At 42.5% G+C, this 14,532-nt stretch overlaps 1 protein-coding gene across 2 annotated transcripts in view; it reads left to right on the plus strand.

Moving 5' to 3' along the window:
- The window catches only part of SYDE2 (synapse defective Rho GTPase homolog 2), a 223,525-nt gene that overhangs the window by 139,614 nt on the left and 69,379 nt on the right, over nucleotides 1–14,532 (plus strand). For both annotated transcript variants that reach the window (XM_069232271.1, XM_069232272.1), the window contains 2 exons: nucleotides 4,048–5,126; nucleotides 9,990–10,116. In XM_069232271.1, coding sequence (XP_069088372.1) covers nucleotides 4,048–5,126; nucleotides 9,990–10,116 — 1,206 coding nt within the window. The remainder of the gene's footprint in view (nucleotides 1–4,047; nucleotides 5,127–9,989; nucleotides 10,117–14,532) is intronic.

Below are 14,532 nucleotides of genomic sequence, written 5' to 3' on the forward strand. Positions count from 1 at the left end.
GAGCCAGTTATGAGGGATAGTGACTTCCTTGTGGCACCTAGTCATTCTTCTACAGTTACAATTTCCGAGTTAATAACGTTCACTGCAGTGTTCAGATAACTTGTGATAGACCCCACTGATTGGCATTCAATAGCCGTGGGAATGATAGAAGTGGCCTTGCGCTTACCCATTCTACGCCGCCTGCCAATGTTGTTCTCTTGGGTCAGTAGAATAGCTGAGCCCCGGCCCAGCCGTTCCTCGTCCAGACTCAGACGGGTGCAGATAGGCCCGCTTTTTGCCTGGTCTTCGCCTGGCAGCGTTCCCTGCTGCAGGAGTTCCCTCTTCATTATAAAGTGCTGATGACACAGGCCAGGTGGTGTGAGGGCTAAGGGCCTCCCCCTCAGCCCTGTAGCGTGTGGGACTTGTAGTCCCCAGCTCCCAAGTCAGCATTGTATCATTAAATAAATTGTAATCGTTTATTAAACAAATATTTAGACATTTTTCTAAAATACAAACATTTAAATATTTAGATAACAGATGTATAGATAAAACCACTAGCATAATTCATACTTTATTCAATTACCCTTTTAAAAGTATATAATATTTACATGCTTCCCACCATATCCCCCAATTGCAAAACCCATAATTATAATTTATTAAGGAAATATTTTAAAACGTTATGAAATATTTAAGCAAATAAATAAGAGTTAAATTAATCAATTAACATTAATAACTAACAAACCACTACCTATCCAAAATCCTGAAGTAATCCCATAACCCAAAATTCAAACATAGTTATGATTTTAAAAATATTTATTAATATGTAAACAAAGAAATAAAAGGCAAATAATATAAAATTAATCATCAAAGTTAACAAATCATAATGAAAAGGACTCCAATCCCCAAATAATCCTAACACACACAAAATGTTATTTTACATTACTGTAATATTATTTAAACTAATGACATACATTTCACAACATAAATAATGAAATAAAAACATACAAAAAAGTAAAACAACTTTATAAAAACGATATTATAGTAATCTATTTTAAACTTTCATATTATTGTAAAGAATTATAAAAGCAATATGTTTACATTTAAATATTTCTGTAGCAAAGACAATCTGACCACAATATTATGGTCAAACCTTATTTTGGGTTGATTTTTAGGGAGAACACTGCCACAGGAAAATGTTGTGAACTGAGCCTGGCTTGTTCTATGTACATTCATAGAATACAGATGTAATGTCTGGCCTTGTGTGGTTAAATTATAGCCTAGGTTCCAGTCAAGTAAATTAAACATAATTTCTACAATGAGATAATCTTATAAATTCCTGTGTAGGAAGTGAAAATCGGAATTCCCTATTTCTCATTTGTGGAGCTCCACAAGCTTAGTCTTAAGAAACGCAATATAGGTTTGATCTGACATGTTCTAGAGGCTTGTAGTTTGCATCTTTCCACCTCAAACTGTAGCTTACTTACTTTTTATTTCACTTTCTATCACTGTTTCCCCCCCTTCTCTTTCTATCGGTCTTCCTCTGGATAGTCTTTCTTTCACCCTCCTTTATTTTACCCATTTCACTGTGTCTCCTGGACTTTATCTTCCTGTCTATTTTTTTGTTTTTTTTATCCACACCTCCTTCCAAAACACTTGTGCAGTGTTCGAAGCATGTGGAAGACTGGGAGATATGTCTATATATTGCTGTGGTGTGGCATGGGTTTGCTGCTGTAGATAAATAATGTTTTTGCTGGGTACTGTAGATCCTGAAGTGAAGATCTTTCAGAATTTGTTTGAGGGAAGCACTCCACATCCAAACTATTCTGGAGAGCATTGGACCATTAACTACTCTTGCTTGGAACCATATGAAATAGAATTTGCAGTGTTTCACTGGGCAGCTTTATGGTTCCAGCTTTGTCCATACCTTCCTCCCTCTGTAACCATCGGTGTTCCCTTCTGTTGGTCAACTGCTACAAGTTCTTCTTTACTGTGTTTACTATCCATGGGTTCTTTGTTATTTAATATTGAATATGCTGATCCAAATGGTATGACGTATTGATTCAGTGATCTGTAAGCTGCCATCATTTATCCTCTTTCAACACAGACCACTCTTCTCATTTTATTTGTTCATGCTGGAGTTGCAGTTCACTAATCCTGCTCATCTCCATGAACAATGTCCATTTTTGATGATCACTATTGAACATTCTTTTCATACTTGCCATTAAGTACTTTTGAAAGCTACCAAATAAATAGATATAAAATACTAAAATGAACATGTTAAGCATTCCAGAAAAAAAAAACATTCCTCTGTGTTATAAGCCTCCATGTTAAAAATAAAAAAGGTATCAGTTGTAACTAAGTGAGGTAAGGCCTTAATAAACAAATACAGCTGTCAAGGTTGCTCAGATTTTAATGCTCACCAGCAATATCTACTATGATTTGCAGGCCAAGAGTTTATTTATTTATTCAAAACATTTATGGAGCGCACTGTCAACATACTGGTATCGTGGCTCTAAGCCTCTACTTGGACTAAGAAAGAAGAGTTAAAAAGCTAAAAAGTGCTAAGATGTAAAGAGGGGATTATTTAGGAAAGAGACAAGTTTTCAGGGCTTTCCTAAAGCGCAGTACATCAAACAAGGATCTAAGCGAGGGAGGTAATTGATTCCAACGCTGGGTTGCTCTGACCATAAAAGCTCGCCCACCTTGTCTTGTCTTCCTGACAGAGTTCTAATCCCAGCAATTCCAATGAAGCCTTTCAGGAGAATATTATTAAATGAAATGCTTAAGCAGTAGGCACTCTTCCTTTCTGGAATGTGTATCCATTTATCTCTTATAATAATAAAGGGAAAGATGAGTCATTTGCTTGTATTTTAAACTTATTTTAAATTTAGCAGTATTTGAAGTTCAGTCCAATATAATATTATCAATTTTTATTCCTTGCATTCTTCAGTGTGCATAATGTTTCACTTTGTTGTCATGTTTTGCTTAATTGTTAGGCATATTTCAACTACTAAGGGCCTTGTTATGAGTGTGGTATTCCGAGGACCGCCACATTTGCAGTGTCGGTTGGACCACTGCACTCCAGGTAGTGTGACCGCCACATTACAACCCTGGTGGGTGGACCTGCCAGGGGACCGCCGTCCCTGCCTGGAACAGCACTCTGGGCATGCTGACGGCGGTCTGATTTATACTCATCCATAGCAGTGCTGAATTCGGCGGCGCTGTGCTGATTACAACCTAGCTTTCCACCAGTCTTTCTATGGCGATCACTGCACCATGGAAAAGCTGGCGGAAAGCCAGTGCTGGGGGCCTCAGGGGGATCCCGGCCCTGCCCATGCCCCTGGCATGGGCACTGCAGGGGCCCCCCTGCCCAGCACTATTAGAATGCGTACTGTCTGCTTTGCACACAGTGGGCATTCCGATGGTGCTGTGTGCTACCGTATTGGCCTCTGCTCCCTTAAGGGAGCTGCGACCAGTATCATAGCACTGTTCCTGCCGCTTAGCCCAACAGGAACATTGTAATTTGCTTGGGGGTTGGGCGGTGTGCGTCACCAGTATGACTGCTCGCCTGACCGCCAAACTCCTAATGAGACCCTAAGCATTTAAACAATACCATAACTGTTTTATTAATTATTTTATTTGTATATTTTTATGTGATCAGATGTTTTATATTAAGCTCAGTGGAGGCAGTGATACTGTTCGTTGGACTAACAAAAGTAGCACAGCAGTGTTACGGAATCGCGTCTAAGTGTTCATGACCACTTAGGGATCACAGTGGATTCTCTCTCAGATATATATTCAAAAGTCTGTAACATTCATGTATTATTTGTTTTGGTCCACTAAAAGGTATCATCACATCTACAGCTGAGTTTTTGTTTCCTGAACTAACTCTGCATTGAAACGTTTAATAAAGTTAGTATGGCTGACCTGGAATACCTTTGTAAAAGTATTTGTCTTTATAGAGGTACCTTTAGTTATGCTAATTCCTAACAGAATGCTAAACTATTACGTGGGGTGATGATTATAAAAACAATGATAAACCAATTCTGATTGTACTTTTTTATTTAGATCCTGGGAACAAGGCCAGCATACCAGAGTTCTCGCCACCTTCAAGCCCTAGCCCTGTGAAAAAAGGAGGCCCGATGAACTGGTCTTTCCCAGATAAAATTAAATCTCCTCGAACTGTGCGCAAACTCTCCATGAAGATGAAAAAGCTTCCTGAACTCAGCAGGAAGCTGAGCGTCAAAGGAGGTTCAAGCCATACTAGTTATGACAACTCCTCTTCTTCACCTAAGGGGAATTGCCAGAGCTCAAAACACCCCTCTTCTCTAGCCTCTGGGAACACTGCAGCTGCAAGCCGCAACGTGATCAGCCGATACCATTTGGACACTAGTGTCTCCTCTCAGCACAGCTGCAAAAAGAAAACAACAGGAAATTCAAAGTCCTCTAGTAAAGGTGGTTACCTCAGTGATGGTGACTCCCCCGAGCTATTAACAAAATCAGGTAAGCATGCACCTGAGAACAGAGCCAATAAAGGAAAAGAAGCCCTTCAGAGCAATAACAATAAAAGTGACATTGACATTGATGCATTTAGGCACTACAATTTTTCTGATCAACCAAAATGTTCACACTATATATCAGGTCTCATGAGTGTCCACTTCTATGGGGCAGAGGATTTGAAGCCACCACGAATTGATACCAAGGATGTGTTTTGTGCTATTCAGGTTGATTCAGTGAATAAGGCAAGGACAGCCTTACTTACTTGCAGGACTGCGTTTTTAGACATGGACCACACTTTCAACATAGACCTCGAAAATGCCCAGCATCTGAAGCTGGTGGTATTTAGCTGGGATCCTGCACCTCGTAAAAATCGCGTCTGTTGTCACGGGACAGTCGTCTTGCCTTCCCTTTTCAGAGTGACAAAGATGCACCATTTGGCGGTCAAACTGGAGCCCAGGGGGCTTATCTATGTGAAAATCACCCTCATGGACCAGAGGGAGAACTCGTTCAATAGCAGTGGGGTGAATCGGGAGCCGGTCATGTTTGGGGTGGAAGCTCGAAAAGTTGTTGAGATGGAAAATGCCGGCTTGATGGTTCCTCTCCTAATGGAGAAATGCATAGAGGAGATCGAAAAACGGGGCTGCCAGGTAAGGCACGATTCCTTCGTCTGCATGTGGTAACTCAGGGCAGCATTTGTGATACATCCTAAATGAAGATGTGTACATCTAAATCTTAATTTTGTTACCCAGTGTAGAATGGGTTCTTGCTCCTTTTTTCCATTAGCGTTTAGTATACAAACAAAAGTGTGTTACTAGTTGTTCTTGCATAGAAAACACTTCTGATCACGGGGTAGCCTCCACATTAACAACCAAACAAACAATTTGTGAGTTTACTTAATGTGATTCTTCATTGTTGGCAGGCCTGTTAATAACGTACTGCTGTATGGGACAGACAGAGGATACAACCCATGGGTGTCAATACATCAAAAACTTGAAGCAGCAGAAGTGGCATCATCCACCCTGTGGCCCTGATTAGTCACATTGTTAACTCTTACTCCCGCCCTAAACCCCCCGTAGCATCCTTCCTGTATGTTGCAGAGGGGCTAAGGCAGTGCTTAATGTGTTAAAAAACACTTAATGCAGGGGACCCACGATATTTCTTAGGAGTGCACTGCGTTGCTGCTGAAGGCAGGCTTGCCGAATACCAAAGGTGCCAATTCTTGAGTTCGACCCTATGTCTCTTTCTTCTCCGGACTCTTTATCTTACTCTTTTAGATTCTTTTTTGTTCATGCTGTATCCCTTTGTCACGGTTTTCCTATATTTCTCTTTCTCTTTTCTGCCTTCTGCCTGTTCCTCTGGATCAACGTCTGGATATGAAAATTAAGTGCTGGTGCCCACCACCTGCAACCGCCGCACAATTAAGCACTTCCTAGTGGGGAAGGAAAGTACTTTAAACTACATTACGTAAATAGGGCTTTAAGTCACCTGTTTATTTTTTGTCCGTGGAACCTGGTTAGCTAGGGCAATGCTAGGGCTTTAATGGAACATCCAGGCATAGCAGCCGATTCCACTAACTTTATATAAATGAGGTCCATTATATCACTTCTGTGCATCTGTCCCGTCTGCACTCCAGATTTTGTGCTGGGTGTGAGATGGAACAAAACGATTTACATTGATTATCTGAATATGGGAAGTGGTGGCCAGAATTACAATCATTTTTCCTCATTTCACACACAACTTAATGGCACGCAAGGCACACATACTGCTTTTTAGACAGCCTTCAGTAAACTTACATTGATTTTGAGTCATTTAGGTAATGAAGGCTGTTGAGATCACGTGGAATTTAGGCTTAAGTGCACCTTAAAAATGTTTTTTTTTACAAATATTTATTTTTTGCACTTTTAGTCTCGCAAAGGTTGTTGCCAGCGTAGGAGCGTCAATTGATGCTGAAGCATACTTTCATCGCCTTGAATCTATTCAACTACCAGCCGTACGTTTCTATCTGACAATATAAAGGTTTAAGATTAACAATGTAATCGCGGAGCACTACCGTCCCCCCCATCAACACCGCAGCCACTTAGAAAATTAAATTGGGTCAGGGCGTTTTAAAGCAGCGTGTTGTAAAACACTGTTATGGTTTCCTTTCACGTTAATTGAATTCCCCATCTGGCAGCGGCAAGGTGCGTGCGTAGATGTTTTAAATTACAATGTGATCTGAAGCACCTGGCAGCTTAAGAGCGCGCCTTCAGCAGCTGCCTTCTGTAAAACCGCCCGACATCTTGAAACCGCATCCCGCGGTCTCCTCCTTGGAGAAGCGCGCTCTCTCTGCTGCTCCTTGGTTACCTGCTGTTGTGCACTCCACGGGTACGTCTAAGGGCGGTGTTGGCAGCTGCTGGTTAATGCAGGATGGAACAATCTGCCAGCATCATGAAAACGGTTGCTCGGCGCAGACCATAAACCCCTGAGTACCAGTAGGTTCCCTTTGTTGTGCCCCCACTGCCCACTGTCTAATCATGGTTGAAATCTGCATTGAAATCAAAGAGGATATTTCAGATTGCATTTGGACAATTAACCATAGCAGTGGTCCTTAACCTTTTGACTTCTGTGGACCTCTCCCTGGAAACCGGACCGAGCATAAGAACTGCCCATGAAATGAACCTCCAAAACAACACACAAAAATAGAGAAATAAGTACAGATCAAAAAAGTCTACAAAATGGCATATTATTTTTAATTCACAAATAAGAAATATACACAAATCGAAAAATTAATTTTAATGGGAAGATTGGAGTCTTTTTTTAAACCTAGTTTTAGTTCTCAAAGACAAAGGGACATGCTCGACCGTGGCATATCACTGTCTTTTTCCTGCTTATGCACGCTCTTATGTCGGCTTATACCAGTATTTCAATTGAGACCACCAATCTAGATTCCATTTACTCTACATAGGGTGCCCCCATAAATCAATCAAACAATCATGGATTTGTAGAGCATGGCTAATCACCTATAGTGTCTCAAGGCGCTGTTTGTAGGCGTGCTGCTCAGTCAGGAGCCAGGTCTTGAGGTCCTTCCTGAACTGCTTCAGTGAGGCGGTGTGCCTGAGCTTGAGAGGTAGCGTGTTCCATGTCCGGGCTGCCAGGTAGGAGAAGGATCTTCCTCCTGCTGTGCATTTCCGTATCTTGGGGACGGCAGCAAGGTCGAGCTGGGAGGAAAGGATGTCTGTTGGGTACGTAGAAGATGAGGCGGTGATTGAGGTAAGCTGGTCCTATGTTGTGCCATGCCTTGTAGGTGTGGATCAGAATTTTGTATGTGATGCACTTGTTGGCTGGGAGCCAGTGTAGGTCTCTGAGATGGGAGGCGATGTGGCTGTGTCGGGGGATGTCCAGGATGAATCTGGCTGCTGCATTCAGAACTCTTTGTAGTCTTGATTGAAGTTCTTGGTGATGCCAGCATAGATTGCGTTGCCGTAGTCCAGTTTGCGAGTGATGAGTGCATGGGTGACTTTCTTGGATCAGAGGGAATCCACTTGAAAATCTTCCACAGGAGTTGGAGGGTGTGAAAGCATGATGAACAGACTGCGTTGACTTGGCGGAACATGGATAGAGAGGAGTCCAGGATGATGCCCAGGTTGCGCGCATGGTCTGTGGGGGAAAGGGGCATTTCCCAGAGCAGTGGGCCACCAGGAGTCGTTCCAGGCAGAAGGGGGGGCCGATTACGAGGATCTCTGTCTTCTCCGAGATGAGCTTGAGGGAGCTGGCCTCCATCCAGGCCGCAACTGATCTAATCCCGTTGTGGAAATTTCTCTTGGCCTGAGCAGAGTCCTCAGACAGGGAAAGGATCAGTTGGGTGCCGTTGGCGTGGGAGACTATGTTTAGCCCGTGTTGTTTGGTGATCTTGGCAAGCGGGCCATGTAGATGTTGAAAAAGCGTCAGGCTGAGTGAAGATCCTTGGGGCACTCCGCAGCATGTGTCTTTGGGTTATGAAGTGAAGGGTGGTAGTCTGACACTCTGTGTTCTTTCGGTGAGGAAGGACCTGATCCAATTCAGAGCTTTATCTTGGATGCCGGCGTTGTGCAGTCTGTCACAGAGGGTGGATTGGGAGATGGTGTTAAATGCAGCGGGGAGGTGCTAAGAATGCGGTTTCAGTGCTTTGGTTGCTTCTGAATCTGGACTGGGATGTGTCTATAAATCAAGTCACGCATATCATCCTAATTATTAGCCTTCGATTTTAAATCCCTTCACATTTACAGAGTGTTTTCCATGTTGTAATGTTTAAACTTTTCTTTTTTATTTATGTACACTTTATTAATCTGCTAGTATTATCTAATCTTCTAAACAGTGGCAGACCCGCTGATTAGGGCCCCAGGTTAAGAACTGACCTAACACAATTCATTTTTTGAATAGAATTCCCTGATTTGAGGCCTTTTGTGTAATGTGTACCTAGCTCGTTAACAGCGGACACGAGGATGCAAGAGGGTATTAGTAAACACCCATATTTTGACAATACTAGACAGTACATAGTGCAGATTTTTTTGTCTCTTAAGAAACTTACATTACACATATTTACAATTTAGGTGGTGGGGACAAAATAGTATTACCCAGAATCACACAGTTTTTAACTATTACATTGCATGTTTGGTATGCCAAGAGCAATTTCTTTACCCATACCAATGCAGGTTTACGGTCAATTTCTGCTTCACTTTTATTTGTCCTATTTCACATCCGAAGTGGCGACCTTTCTGTTTCCTATTGAGATATTATTGCACATCATTTCCTTGTGTGAAGACTGGAAGTCAATGCAGTGCTTGAAAATGGTCATTTTCACCAACGGGACCTGCTCACACCTGTATCCTGCCTTTCGACTGACGTTTTTCATATTGTTACAGTTGGAAACATGTGTCCCACACTTTAACCTGGAAGAGCTTGCTCTTATGATTTCATGGCTTTATGGTTTGGCTTTGTTGCCTAAATGCACCTAATAGCTTCTGAGAAAATCAAACCAACCCTAGGATTTATATTGATACCAAATTACATCATTTTTTTTGTCAATTGTAGTATGTTGTGGTTGGCATTCTATCTCATAGTGTTTACATCTGTCTTGTGATGTCTTCAGCTGGTCTCACCTCAGGGATGTTCTCTTAAACAGCATCATCTTGGCACAAGATGGGCCTAACTCCACTAGATGTTGACCACCAAAAATGGATATGTTAACACTCTTCTGAAAGTTCATGATATGTTGACAGAGAGCAGCCTACCTTCTGCTTTGCAGCAGTAGCACACAAAATCGTTGTTAATATGACATTGCAATAAAAAGACCACAATGTTGGCAGAAGGAATTAACTTTTACTGTCAAAAGCAAAACTGTCAGCCTCAGGTTAGCTTCCTACTCAAAGAGCTGACACCACCTGGGTTTAATAAAGCGTCAGTGATTAAAACACGCTGGTAACTTTTCTTTAAATGTCCTTATTGGAGTTGATTCAGTCTAACATTAAGGGTTTTGTTTTTATTATTTCTAGGTAGTAGGCTTGTATCGATTGTGTGGTTCAGCAGCTGTGAAGAAAGAACTCCGAGAGGCTTTCGAAAGGGATAGCAAGAGTGTGGTTTTGTGTGAAAACCAGTACCCAGATATAAACGTTATCACAGGTAAATATGTGAATAATTTCTGCATTTTAAAGGCTTTTGAGTCTACTATTTAGGACATCCAAGACCTTCAGATTGAAGGGAGTGCATGATTGTGGGTAAAGAAACCATAACATCGACGAAAAGAAATCAGTGATATAATCGTAGTCAAAGACAAGCATAGACTCACGTAAATAATAGCTAGAAGTTGATGCCATTAATTACAGCTTTGTGGGTTAATGGTGAGGTCCGCTAAAAACATCATAGATCATCCCTAGGTTTTTTATTTCTTTATTTCCTGACTGGTAATTCGAGATGACTGTTACGTCATTCAAAGGGGCACATAAAGGAAGTGCTAATCTGTGCCTTAAGGATTTTAGTGTTAGACCCCTTCAGGCTGAGGAACTTTACTTTCATTCCTCAATGTGAGTGTTTGAAGCATGGGATAATATTTGGATAACTACCAAAGTCATTCTCCAGACTGACGATAAGTTGTGCATGATCTGCCTAAATTCAGAAATTACTTAGTGGTTCTGATGTAAGATTTGAGGTGGTAGACTCGAAGCTGGTCTGACTTTGTGTTTTGATCTCTTTTTTGAGTTGAGCATTGCAGCGTGGAAGCACTGCTTTTTGGCCAGTTGTTATCTATTGGGTGGGTTTTAAACATGCCCATCTCACGCCCAGTACGTTCATTCGTTCCTGGGCTTGCCGTTCAACAATCCGTTAATGTCATTGCTGAATACTTTACGTTTGTCTTGCCTTGAGGTTCTTTTGTTACGCCTTGCAGACTGACCATATTACATGGATTGTTCCCAATTGCCAATATACTTTCAGGATGGCAAACTACTTTTTTCTTTTGTCTCTTCCCTTCGCGCTCCATGGCAGCCATGGCACTTTGAGCGTGAACCGTGCAAACTCAATAAGCGGTATTGGAACGCTTGTCACATTGTTCACACTGTTACCTAATCAGAGTCATTTCAATTTTGATTTTGTCTCTCCTCTCTTTGCTCCATGACTTTCAAAAAATCCTTGTAATTGGTAAATGCTTTACCTAAATAAAAACACAGAAATCATCAAAGCGGCTCTCCCGTCAAAGCGGGAGAGCCGATACTGAAATTTTCACTGCACTTGGGGAAACTTGCCCCATAATGCTTTACAAACATTCTTTTTTTTAAAAATGTTGTCCTTAACTCAGCCTGTGGTGGCCCTAGGACAATGGGACCACCACCAAAACGTTCAGCATGACACACACTTTCTGTCTATGTCATCTCTGGGTCCCCACACTAGGTTAATGGGGACCACAAAATATTAACCCCTCCCACCATTTAGTGTCTTTTAAACCTTTCTCATGGCTGGAATTTTTGTTTTACAGCTGAGAGTAGTTTGTGTTTTAATGTCCTTGTTTGTAATATCATTGTAGAGGGCCTGCTAGCTCTTAAAATGTGTAATGCACTATGCCCTCTAGGGGCTAAATATACTATTGTACTGTATTATTTTCTGCCATTCTGTTTTTATGTGGTTATGCTCTCTAGCGACTAACTATATGGTTACATGACCATGTTTCTTCGAAGTGCAGTTTTTATTGTACTGTGCTTTAGGGGCTGTTCTGAGCATCATAGTCAACATACTACAATATTTGTGGCACTCAGAAACCTGCCCCTGTAATGCTTTACAGGGCATTCCTTTTACAAAACGTTTTTGTTCATAACTCAGCCTGTAGCCCTTCAAAACATTCCCCACAACGTGCTCTTTCTGTCTTGATCATCTCTGGGTCCCAACACTAGGTTAGTGGGGATCCCAAAATAATAGCCCATCCCACCATTCCGTGTATTTTTAAGCTCTCTTATGGCTCAAAATTTTTTTTGTTTTGTTTTGCCCTGGTAGTAGTTTGTGTTTTAAGGGCCTTGTTTGAAAAAATATTCCAGTAGGCCTACCATCCCTTTAGTTATATGCAGGAGCACTGGAATTATGTGGCAGAAAGGAGCAAAATATGCAACAGGGTTGACCAATTTATATGGCAAAAAAGCCCAGTTATGCATTTTCATCACCAAGAGCTCCAACTCAAGTAAATACAAGACCTATTGCATTGCAAATCCTTTTTTTTAGGCTTCACCTACACAGCGTAAGTGCTGTCTCTTCAAGACGGTTTGTTTGTGTTCAGTGGGCTTACAGCCCACCCATAACTTACCGTTGGTTATCTTCAGTATTTCTCTCATTTGCTTTGTTCCTGTTTCTTATGTTATGCCTGTGTCATGTCCTCTTGTGTTTGTCCCTCTCCTGGAGCACTGATCAAGTACTTGTGCCCTTCCACTGCTCCTGTTTTTAGAGCCTCTTTTTTTGTGATTAAGCACTCCATATGAGTGCCCATATTTTTATGCCATTTTTCATATTGACTTTTTAAGCATGTGCTTCTTCATGTTGCTTCTTTTATCCTTCTACTCCCCACCTCCATGTTGCTTCTCTTATTAATCCTCCCTTCCGCATCCATGTTTCTTCCTTCCCCACCATGTTGTTTCTTCTAGAGTTCAAACGCCAACATTGTTTTTTTGTACTCTCACCCAGCTTATCCATGTTACTTCTTTAGATCATCCCACCGTCTAGCTTACTTCTTTTTCCTCCCACAGTCCTGCCTCAAATTTTTTTACCCAGCCCAACTGCACCATCTCTGTTTCAGCTCCCCTCTCAACTCACTCCGTCCCTGTGACATTTCCCTCCACAGCCACCCCCGTTTCATCTCCCTCCTCTCCCACTCTGTCTCTGTTGCAGCTCCCTCACCCGCCCACCCTGTCCCTATTGCAGCTCCCTCATATCCCCCAAAAACTGGTTCTTCTCCTCCCGTCCACCTGCCTGCGTCAATTTCTTCTTCCTCCTCTCTCCTCCCTACAGCCAAAAAGAAAAACGAAAATGCTATGATACGACCAGTCCTGGCCCCTTCATAACACTTTTTTTACTGTCTTGGTCTCCACCCCCACCTGCCCTTCTGTTCACAACACCCACCCACCCTTCTGCTCTTAACCCCTACCCTTCCCCCTGTACACAACAGCCACCCTCATAACAAAGCCAATAGCTTACCCATGGGCTTTGCCAGTGCTTGTTTTAAAGGAGTTTGCAAACTCTTTCAAATCTTTGCTGTATGAGAATTCATAAATCGTGAGCTTATGTGAGAATTGCGAGTTGCTGGCTGCTTTTATACTCAAGCCTCCAAATGTATCATGCTACTTAGCAATGGAAGGTGTGTAAAATAGGATTTGTTTTCCAGCCTCTTGGACATTAGGTGAAGAAAATACCTGATCTGGTGGCTCCAGACTTTACTCTAGTGTAGACATCAATGATAAGGGTTTGACGGGTATTATCATGGAAAAGTACTTAAATCTTCTCATGAGACAGTGTTGATAATAACTGTTTTATTGAGTAAGCAACAAACCCTTCTTTGTTATGTTATGTTGCATGCATTTGTGTTATGCATTCCCACATTTTGTGTAGTCCCAAGCACTCTTAGAACTTGGGCATACATTATGTTTCTGGAATTTTGTTGACTGGAGTCAAGTTTTGCGTTGATTGTTTTAAAAAAAAAAGTCCTATTGCTTAGATACGAGTCATATTAGATAGTGGCCCGCAAGGATGGGGTAATCTAATGTATTGTTTAGAGATTAAGGTGGTCATGATGATGTAGGCAGTGTGGCCCACCATGCCGGCGGTGGCGGGTAAGACCGCCAGCCGGCATGGTGGGCCACACCGCCACATAAAGAACCCCATAAGGGCGGCCATCGGCAGCCCTCACTCACCGCCAGGCTGCCTCCATCAGGCAGCCTGGCAGCGGTCGAATCATTATCCGACAGGGCAGCGGTGCTGCCCCTCGGATAATGATTCCTTAGCCACCACCCCTGTGGGCCCCTGCACTGCCCATGCACTTGGCATGTGCAGGGACCCCGGTGCAGTGCCCCATCGCGCAGGTCACTGCCCGATTTTCGGGCAGTGATCTGCGCTACGGGTGCAGCTGCACCCGCCGCACAGAGGCATTGGTGGCAGCTCCATGTGGAGCCGCCGTCAATGTCGTGGCCAGGCATTCCTGTGGGCCGGCGGGTGGAAACAATGAAACAGGAATGTTCTTTTTGCGGTTGGCGGGGATCCAGAGGCGCTGGCGGCCAGTAGTTTGACTGCCAGCATGAACATGGTGGATTCGACCGCCGTGTTCATAATGAGGGCCTAAATATTTTGACTAGGGGCCCACTACGTTTGGTCAAGGATCCATGCAAAGCATGTTTTTTTATGGATGCATGTGCAGAAGAAACACATTACTGTTTGTTCCATTCTGCTGGGTTGTACAATTGTCCTTTGGTGGCTGTTAGAGTTGCATTTATCTTTCCTGATTATGATGGAAATATTTGTCTTTGGTGGCTGTTGTTAACCATTTAACTTGGTGGAGTCAGTGTTTGAGCG

Source organism: Pleurodeles waltl, chromosome 4_2 (genome assembly GCF_031143425.1).
Source record: "Pleurodeles waltl isolate 20211129_DDA chromosome 4_2, aPleWal1.hap1.20221129, whole genome shotgun sequence".
NCBI classification, from domain to species: domain Eukaryota; kingdom Metazoa; phylum Chordata; class Amphibia; order Caudata; family Salamandridae; genus Pleurodeles; species Pleurodeles waltl.